Genomic DNA, 10,574 nt, shown 5'->3' on the forward strand with positions numbered 1-10,574 from the left:
AAGATTGAACCTTTAAAACGAAGATTAATCACTCATAAATTTAATGATCTTTTTGGATCTGACTTACATAATTTTTTAGTTTTACTTTGTAAACAAGCTATAAATAGAAAGGTTACAGTTTGAAGCAGCTTTGCACTCAGATTGGATTTGTTTTAATTTATTCACCTACTTTTGTACTTTTCAAGTGATTACTTAATTTGTTGTTTATTGGTTGACTGTTTACCTTGTACTGGCCTCCATGGTAATTTTTGCCCGTGTGAGCATCGAAGTAAGCGTCGAAGTCGTCGTAACTGCTCTGGTATTTGTCGTCATCTCCGTCGTCGTAGAACTTCTTGTGGAGGCTGTATTCTTCCTTGTGATAGACGTTTTTGTGGCCCTTTCGGAAAAATCTCGTCTCAATATATTTACTTTCACTAGCTCTATAAAAAAAAAGTGGCTTATCATTCCCAGTTTTAGAGGCATTTATCTCCCTTGTCCAAAGACGAGAACAAATAACGTGACTGTATTTTCGTACATGTATTTGTTACTTTTTGTGTTCCTATCCGAAAAAAATAGTAATTTTTTTTATTCTATTTTGTTATCTTATGGCTGTTTGTTCCTGGTCGGAGCTTTTTCTTTTTTTTTTTTTCTTTCCATAGAAAGATAAAGATAATTTGAAGATGTTTTTAAGAAATGCAACGCGTAATTTAGGTACAAGTTGGTAGGTAAATCCAGAAACAGAAAGGTACGAATGACCTCACCTGATCCTTATAGCCTTTGTTATGGTGGCCTTTCGATCCGTGATGATGCCCTTTCTTGCCTTTCTTACCCTCTTGTTCGTCGCTGTAGTACTTGTGCTTGTCTTCGTGACCCTTTCGATGCTTGTCGCCATTTCCGTGGTAACCCTGTGGAGGCAGTCATGGAAAAGGTCAAATTTTGGTCTTGGCAAGGCTCCGTGGGAATCCGTATCAGAAATTTGGAAGGGGAGTAGGTGGTGATGGTGATGCCGTCACAAGTGCAAGATTCAAGTCTTCATTTGCAGAGGCCGAGAGCACTGGCAGCCTAGAGCTCTCTTCTGTTCTACTGTGAGATTCACAGTTGACGTCCCGGTGTTTTTCCGGAATAAAATTTTATCAACGTACCTGACAAAGGTGACACTTTGTCACAGGGTATATTACATCCCTACCTAATTTATTTACTGTATTCTGTATTACTAAAGTTGCATAATTCTGGTAATTATAAGAGTAACACCGACTTCTTGTAGACATCGCCAGCAAACTCAGAGGAATGTCTTTTGAAGATATAATGACGTAACTTATGACGTCCTTAACTTGCCTCCTTGTCGATGGATGATTGGCTATTCGTGAAGTCTCAACCTCTGGCGACAGTGAAATACAACCAAATACTACTTGGTTACATGTAGTAGTAGTAGTAGTAGTAGTAGTAGTAGTAGTAGTAGTAATAGTTTATAGGATTTATGCCATGAGGTCGAGTGTTATTATTTATTTACCTATTCAAGCTTACGTAGGGTTTGCCACGGGGCTCCTCACCTCTAAATAGTTGTGCAAGTCGAATCACAAAAGATGGCCTGCGACCACGGGGACAATGACTTATCATAGCCGTCGTTCTTGAAGCTTGCGAATATTTATTCAGAATTTCAGAGACAGCTGTTTGTCGTCATCACCTTGTGATAAGAGTTGGGACGTCGTATGTTTACGTCACGTATAACTTTGAACCCATACATTACAGTGACCCGCCACTGGCTTCGGCTGTTTTCGTTTACTCTTATCAATATACTTTTTTGTAATATAAGTAATAAAGAATGCTGCCGAAAATTAGGTAGTGATGTAAAGTATACTATGGCTAAGTAATATCTTTGTCAAATAAAATTTATTCCAGAAAAACACCGGGACAAAGGCTCTGAATCTCATAGTAGTCTGGTTCTTGAAAGATGAGAGATTATTGCAGTCGTAGAAAACAAGAGTCAGGGAGATGATTACAAAGCTTGACAGATAAGAAGAATGATTTGTTATTGGTATATGAAGAATTCCCCAAATTAATCGGGCCACAAAAGTTGTTGAGTCATTCAGGACTTGCGGAAGCATTAAATAACGACTAGGATAAAGTTAATGGGCGGCACATCAACCTCCCCTACAGGCACTGCACCACTCACATCCATCTTACAGACTTACACTCGCTCATTTCTGGGATAAGTAGAACCTCTTCCAACACCTCTGCGTCTCTGACATCCTAGCGCTTTCTGCGCTCCCCTTTCGTCTTTATCATGACTTCCAAATTGTGACTTTTCGGAGCCAGAATCACCATGTGATTAGACCACCTCAAAACATTCGGGATCTATCTTTCCGAGCTACCTGTCTGCCATTTCTGATGTTTCAGCTTACTTCATAATTTGTTAAGATCATTCATCTCAGTAGCCTCCACTTATTCAACCATCAAAAACTAAAGTTCACTTCCTTAAATGAGAATGGGGAAGTTCCCTCACCATGCCAACACCCATATATGTCACTAACAAACAGTTATACACTTACTACCACTCTTTGGGAGTAATTAGTACCTGTATTGCATTACTTTCCACTTGACGTTACTCCTGCTCCCATTCACTTTCATCTTCTCATTTCAAAAAAATACTCTCGACTCTTTCACCAGTTTTGGCAACTTTTCTGTAAACTCAAATAACTTCACATTCATTAATCACCACCTCATTATTCATCCATTAAAATCTCACTTTACATCCTTTGTTTTCATGACTTCTCCTACAGCTCATAGAGTGGTAAGAGAGTCATGAAAAATGTGAGCTACATCCTGGAAACTGTTTTTGAGTCTCACTTGTATCCCAGAGTAGTTACTGTCCCGTACAACTGTATCAACTTTGCTTTCACCCTGAAAATCTGATCATGCTTAACTAGTGGCCCTTTCCTATTTGTATTTAGTTTCAGTGTTTTATTTGATCTGTCATTATTACAAAGTAAGGTTTTTTTTTTTCTAGGAAATTCTCATACAGCTGTTTGACAACAAACACTGACTTCACACTTCTTCTGAATTTAAATCCCCCTTATTTTTCCAGTTATGTAATCAAATTCTCGTATTGTCTACATCATGAACTCAGATCTTATTTACTTATTTACCTATTTATATCCTCATTATCTACTTAAGAATGTATGAAAAGACAATGTTTTTTATTCCTGTGCACGTAAGAAAACTATTAGAAATAATGCCAAGGAACATTCATACTCCTAATTTTGGATGTCTTGTATGTTAATGGCGGCAAATGAATTTTAATTATCATAATGATTCGCTTAAAAAAAAAAAATAAAGTCGCTTACGCTTTTCGCTGACTTTCCTTGATCTCCATAATGGCTTCCTTTGTATCCCTTGTCAGCGTTGTGCCCTTTGTGTCCTTTGTAGCCTTTTTCGTCTTGGTACGATTTCTTGTATCCCTCATGCCCTTTGTGGGACTCCCCACCATTGTAGCTCTTGCCTCTGTATCCTGTGTGAAGAAAGTTGAATTGTCAAAGTGTTAAAATGTATTTGGTGTCTATCTGGATCATATGTCATGCAAGCGCGCACACACACGCAAAATACACACATATTTGTACATATACATATGTGTGTATGTGTATGATAACGTATTTAAATATTCCAGAGGCTGATGTCGCATATCATTTTGTCCCTTTCAAGAACGGACAGTGAATTCCTGCAGCCTTTTCATCAAATGAGAACGAACAATTCAGGAAGCAATGTGGTCATTTATAGATTTTAATAATAACCATTAGAATGGAACCCTTTCATCGTATTAAGCTTAATCATAATCATTAGAGTGGAACCCTTTCAGCGTATTAAGCTTAATCATAATCATTAGCGTGGAACCCTATCAACTTATTAAGCTTAATCATAATCATTAGAATGGAACCCTTTCAGCTTATTCACCTTAATCATAATCATTAGAGTGGAACCCTATCAGCATATTAAGCTCAATCATAATCATTAGAGTGGAACCCTTTAAGCGTATTAAGCTTAATCATAATCATTAGAATGGAACCCTTTCAGCTTATTCACCTTAATCAATCATTCATTTGAGTGGGAAAACCCTATTCAGCATATTAAGCTCAATCATAATCATTAGAGTGGAACCCTTTCAGCGTATTAAGCTTAATCATAATCATTAGAGTGGAACCCTACCAGCGTATTAAGCTTAATCATAATCATTACATTGGAACCCTATCAGTTTATAAAGGTTAATCATAATCATTAGAGTGCAACCCTATCAGAGTAGTAAGCACCATCACACGAAATTCCTCAACGACTAACCTGTTGCCGACGGCTGTAAATCCTCGTTAGCTACGGCAGCATATTGCTGGCTTTCCGAAGTAATTGCCTTTGGCGAATGACGGCTGGTAATCCACGGGAAGAGGAGGCTATAGGCACCAGAGTCCCTCAAATTGTTTGGATTTCCTTTTAGTGAACCACTCGTCAGCGACACCGTTGCTGCCAACAACACTGCCCTTTGAACCTGATGTAAAAGCGAATTCACGTATGTAGCAGCAGGTGATAGGTGGTCATATGGAGGGTATGTATGTATATATATATATATATATATATATATATATATATATATATTATATATATATATTTATATACGGATATATATATATATATATATATATATATATATATATATATATATATATATATATAATATATATTTATATATATATATATATATATATACATATATATATATATAATATATATATATATATATATATATATGATATGTATATATTATATACATACATACATACACACACACCACACACATATATATATATATATATATATATATATATATATATATATATATATATATATATATATATATATATCGTGGAAAAACCCAAGTGCATAGAACCCGCACGACTTCAGTTACTTCATAAACCTGTACTGAAGGCTCACCATCAGCACGTCGGAACCCCATACAAACACACCGATTTACATCTATCTTTGACACATTCTTGTGTTTCCTTGATATTAAAACCTTTATTCGTCAATATCCTTTTATTCAAAAGTTCCAAATCTTCCTGTCTTCTTTCTTCTTCTTTTTGTAACTACTTAATTATACACTCATTTCGTTCTCCATTCATTCCCACATAACCAAGACATCCTTTCACCTACGCTAGCCTCTGCTACCATTTCAATTCTTCATATGCCGCATATACTAAGCTATCAGTTCATCTCAAGAAATTCACACCTCATTTCCATGAAGAGTGAGCTCAGCACTCTTCAAAGACTCCCACCTTTGCTCCCATAGAAAATGCAAGTCAAGTCTCTTCTTAATATTTTGTATACACCCTGGGTACCTTCCTCCCTTCATCTCTTTTGACTCACCCTCATCTCTCAATCGTCCATCATTTAGTATGTTTAGGACTTAATACCTATCTTTGTATGTTCTTGGGTTTCAATTTCCCTCATACTTCTACTCGTAGTCACATTTAATCTCAACTTTCTAACTTTTACAATCGTTTTCAAACTTTTTACTAATCATAGTTTCTCGTCTTCAGCATTGACTGTCAGTACCTTAGACATCACTCAATCCACCCATCATTTACAACACCTATTCCTACAGTTTGAGTAACTACATCTGCTGTCCTTTTTTCGGTGCCTTACATAATTCAATCCAAAGAAATTTTGAATGGCTGTAGAGACAAGACATGCCCTTCTCTCAGACCAGTTTTACACCAGACCAGTCACTTCCCTGTCAGTTTATTCTGACTCAGGCTCTCCTCTGCCACGGAAACCCACATCTGCCATAAATTCTCAAAATCCTACCTTACACCCTCTCTATTGTAATAATGTTATGCTCTTATAACTACATTCGCCACATTATCTCCCTGAACTTTATACAGTGTTTTAACTATTCTCTCATTCCTTCAGAACCTTTGCATCATCCAGTCATAACCTATTCAGTCATAGTTGACTTTTGGGCACCAGTTCAAGTTCAAACCTCTGACCTTGTGCTCGACCCATCAGAAAATCGTTGTGCCCCATTTGATCTAAGCAGCAAATTTTATCCCTGTGACGGTAAGTCTGCTAGAATGTGAATTCTAGCATCTTTTGGAGCACCTTTTACCAGGTTTTAAGCAATTGATGCATGTATATATATATATATATATATATATATATATATATATATATATATGTATATATATATATATATAGATATATGTATGTATATATATGTATGTATATATATATATATATATATAATATATATATATATATATATATATATATGTATATAAATATGTATATATATGTATGTATGATATATATATATATATATATATATATATATATATATATATATATATATATATATATATATATATATGTATATATATATATATATTCACAAAGTCAGAAGAGTTCTTCCTTGCCAACCATAAGTTTACAAAAGAAAAGGAGGGAGACATTTCAACTCACCCAGTCGAGTGCCACCATTTTCGTTAGATTCCTCCTTCGAGACGGAGGATTAGCAGGAGATATCTAAATGACCATCTACTCAAAGGATGGCTGCGGCTGCTACTGACGCCGACTTACCCTCCGCGAGACTCCTTTATACATTGGCTTTTTCTCTCTCCCTTGGTTTTATTTGTTGTCGCTATGATTGCGATTTCATGTTGGAATCGGCATCCGAATCGAATCACAGCTCGACGAACCATCCATTCGGCCACTTGTCACTGTTCCCTCCTATTAACTGGTATTGGTTTACTCGAGAGTGTTCCAAGCTCACGATGATGTGCAACGTCACTGGCTTCATAGATTCCTTTATACAGTATTCCCGCTTATTTCTTAGGCGGTTGCACTTTTAACTTTCGCTCTTGTGTGTGTGTGTTTTTTTTTTCTTTAGGGTTTTAAATGGCAAATCACTGTATGGTCTAGTGTCTTAATGGCGGTTTGAAATAATGTTTGCGATTTCTTGTGGTTTCTGCTTCAGTGCCCCATTTTTTTGTACTGGGAAACGAAGCATTTTTTTCCACCTTCTTTGTAGGTCTGGTTATGATAAAGAAGAATTCGAGGTATTTTCATGACCCGTATGATATGAAAGACTTTTATTTCCTAGTTTTATTTAACACTAGAACGTCTGAGCTGTCAAGATGGTCACACATCACTATTTTGACTGTGGTTATATGTTTTTTTCACTTAGCGAAATATAGCTGTTATTTTGTTTATAGTTATTTTTCCTTCGCTTTAAGTAAAATGCATAAGTAGCTTTCCTGAAATGAAATGAAAAAGACAATATTAATCACTACATTGAGATCAAGTGATTATAAAAGTTATGATGGTGATTATAACAGTTATAGATTAGCAGTGTAATTTTTTATGATACTTATGATTATAACAGGTATGAAAGATTAGTAGTGTAATTTTTTGTGATGGTTATGATTATAACAGTTATGATAGATTAGCAGTGTAAGTTTTTTTATGACGACTTTATAACAACGACTTTATAAAGAAAGTTTATTGGTATCTATTGAAACATTTTAGGAAAGTAGAATAATAGCCTATGAAATGAAATTTTAAAAAAATTATTCCATATTGTGTAGCATTAAGTCAACTTTATCGGTATTCTTCTATATTAAACCAAATAAAAAATTTCTTCTTAAATGAAAATAAAAAACTATAAATGAAAATGCTAAAAAAATAATGGTTAATTCATTTTATGTTCAACAATATTTGCTTTTAACCGCACTCTCTCTCTACTGTACAATATGACTTGTTTATAAAGTAAACATTTTTCTCGATCGCCTTTGTTACCCTGGCAGTGTTATGTTTTTGTTTGGCACTGTTTTATCGTAGTAACTAAGGCAGCAGCATCTGTTTCAGCGTCAAATATCGCTTTCACCCTTACTCGCTGTATTACTATTTTGAACGTTTACTGAAGTTCTTCGGCTAGGGTATTACAACAGCAAAATGTATGACCTGTACCTTATCCATGAAAAGTTAATGTCTGCTACATCTATTATTTTAGATCAACTCCATTTTTTGAGCAATTATAGTTAGTTAAGTACTGGGAATTTTACTTGCAGGAATGTGAACGAGTGCATTTTTTGTTGCCTTAGATTGATGTACTGTCCTAGTGCACCGATGATTTTTATATATTGACGCTGTATAATGCCTATAACCACTATATATATGTGTATATATATATATATGTATGTATGTATATTGGAATCTCTCCAATATGGTTCACTGCCTTAAAATACTCGTGTTTTTAACTTGCAATTTTCCATGCAAATTTGGTGACGTGAAAAAGGTATTGACATGTTTTTTAGTGCGTATTCCGATTTTGCATCGGTCGTAACCAATATTCAATATCAAGCTTGTCAAGCTTGCTTGCGATATACTGTGTGAATGGATACCCAGGTTTCGTTAGGAGTAACAGCTCATCCATTGCTATTTTTGTTTCCTGGTCTATAAGAAGCAGTGCCCTTTTTTTTATGAATCTGTCCCAAACTTCAGAAATCACAGTAAATTTGTCAGTTTCCACGCGAATGGATCCAGTTGATTTGACCTCAGATTGAAAAAATTGAGCGAGAATCTTCGGGCTTATTCAATTCCTTTAGTAGCAAACGCATCTTCAAAGATTTGCTCCAAGACTCATTTTTTAGTTTCCTGCGAGTTTGAGCTTCAGTACACTTTTGTATGTGTTTGAAAAGGTATTCATATGTCAGTAATCTAATAGAAATTGGAATATTTCCTTGAACCATTTGACTTTTGGAATACGAAATTAGTCCTGGTAATAATTTGCTGAATGATTTTCACATTTGAATTAAAATTCAAAATTTTTTTCCAAAAATTCAACTAATTAGTAAGGGAATTTTGGCATCAGAACTGGCCGAAACGGGAAAAAAATTTGTAAACAAATAATTCTTTCACCAATGTGTTCTGAAAGGTCCCTAGTATTGCCGAAACAAAAAACAACTAACTTGAGGGGCCCCTAGCAAAACTTTGATCGGACCAAAAGCACCGCCGCCCCCCCCCACCCCACCCCCCCCCACCTCCACCCCCACCCCCCCCCACCCCTTAGCGATTTTTTTACATTTTATCGAGGACATTATTATACATACGAAATTAAAGTAGATAAAATTACCTTTCTAATGATATGTAGTGATGTATATTTTTCTTTGTTAGTATGGTACCTATGATTCAACAAAGGTTGATGTTAAAATCATGAAAATACATTTTCTTCGAATTTTGTCTTTTCACTTTTTGAATAGACATTTTCTGAAAACGTTTCCTTTACACTATTAAAATATAACATTTTCTCTATAATGGTGTATAATAATATAAATTTTACTAAATGTTTGGAGGTGATATGGTTCGAAAAGGGTTCCCAGTTAAACTTCATATGCTATTTGCATAAAGTTGCTTGTGCTTTACAAAATAGAAACCAGTAGTATAATTTTAACTTCGACCAATGTTGACTAAATGTCGAAAGTAATTTACATAGTTTGAAAGTCAGGTGACATTTCGTTTCTTTTCTATTTATTTTCCTGCGAAAACCAAAGAATTTTATCAAATGTTGTGTTTGATATAGATCTCGATTCGTGGTAAAACTCAATTTAAGATGACGCTTTCTGTCTCGTTGCTGACTTGTGTTTTACGAGATTTATTTTTGTATTTTCAAATGATCAAATTCAATGGAATGTCATAGTAAAGTGTATATTCATTGCACTAGTGGTATTTGCTGGAATTCACTGTTATAATATTAACCATATTTATACCGCCCTTAGTGTTGTGGCATGTTTGTTTGTTTGTATGTGTTTCAATCACTTTGATCCTCCTAGAATTCTCAGTATAGAAATCGATACTTAATTTGATCGAATAAAGTTTTGAAATAGATATTTTTTCTTTACATTTCAATTGACGTAGGAAGAAATCCAAAGAAAAGAGTTATGAATGAACATATTACATGATTCAATAAGGTTATATAAACATAGGTTCTAAGATAGATTCATATAAACACGGAAAAATGCTTTGTCAGGGAAAATATGTTGGAATTTAATTCATACTCTGTATAGAATAATGAATGTTGAGATTTAATTGCAGTTTTGTTGCTGTTATGTAAATATCGATGGTTTATTTGTCGATAGATTGAAAAAGAAATATCAGTACATTCCTAAAGATACGCGAAACCCTAACTACAGTTTCGTAGTGATGAGTCGATAATATTAATTTGAAATAGATGTATTTCATTTGTAAAGACTATTGAGGTCATGTCTTTTTTTCTCTTTTTTTCGATTCTCTTTTTTTTTTCGAAAGTTTTGTGGCTTCCTTTGATATCGGTGATTCCAGAGGAGGGGGACATTTAGCATAAGAATGCTGTCAAAAAAGCAAAATTTCTGGCATCTGTTGGCATTTTGCTTTCCACGTCTGCCTAATAGCCAGAATCGGTAGAAAATCTGTAATCGCGCATTCTCGCGCAAGGGCTCCTGCGGGCCTAAGTCTGGTTTAATTTAAAACCAATAAACCAACCAGCCGTTTGCTCGGAAACTGTGGTGGACACAAGCCCG

General features: G+C 34.9%; 1 protein-coding gene across 1 annotated transcript in view; it reads right to left on the bottom strand.

The window, feature by feature from the left end:
• LOC135225279 (histidine-rich glycoprotein-like) overlaps window positions 1-6,498 on the bottom strand; it is a 28,425-nt gene extending 21,927 nt beyond the window's left edge. The window contains exons 1-5 of the mRNA XM_064264610.1: window positions 6,481-6,498; window positions 4,309-4,510; window positions 3,324-3,487; window positions 741-884; window positions 224-376 (exon numbers count right to left, since the gene is read on the bottom strand). Of these exons, the coding sequence (XP_064120680.1) occupies window positions 224-376; window positions 741-884; window positions 3,324-3,487; window positions 4,309-4,510; window positions 6,481-6,498 (681 nt within the window). The remainder of the gene's footprint in view (window positions 1-223; window positions 377-740; window positions 885-3,323; window positions 3,488-4,308; window positions 4,511-6,480) is intronic.
• Between the last annotated feature and the right edge of the window lie 4,076 nt (window positions 6,499-10,574).

This window comes from Macrobrachium nipponense, chromosome 13, assembly GCF_015104395.2.
Source record: "Macrobrachium nipponense isolate FS-2020 chromosome 13, ASM1510439v2, whole genome shotgun sequence".
NCBI lineage: Eukaryota > Metazoa > Arthropoda > Malacostraca > Decapoda > Palaemonidae > Macrobrachium > Macrobrachium nipponense.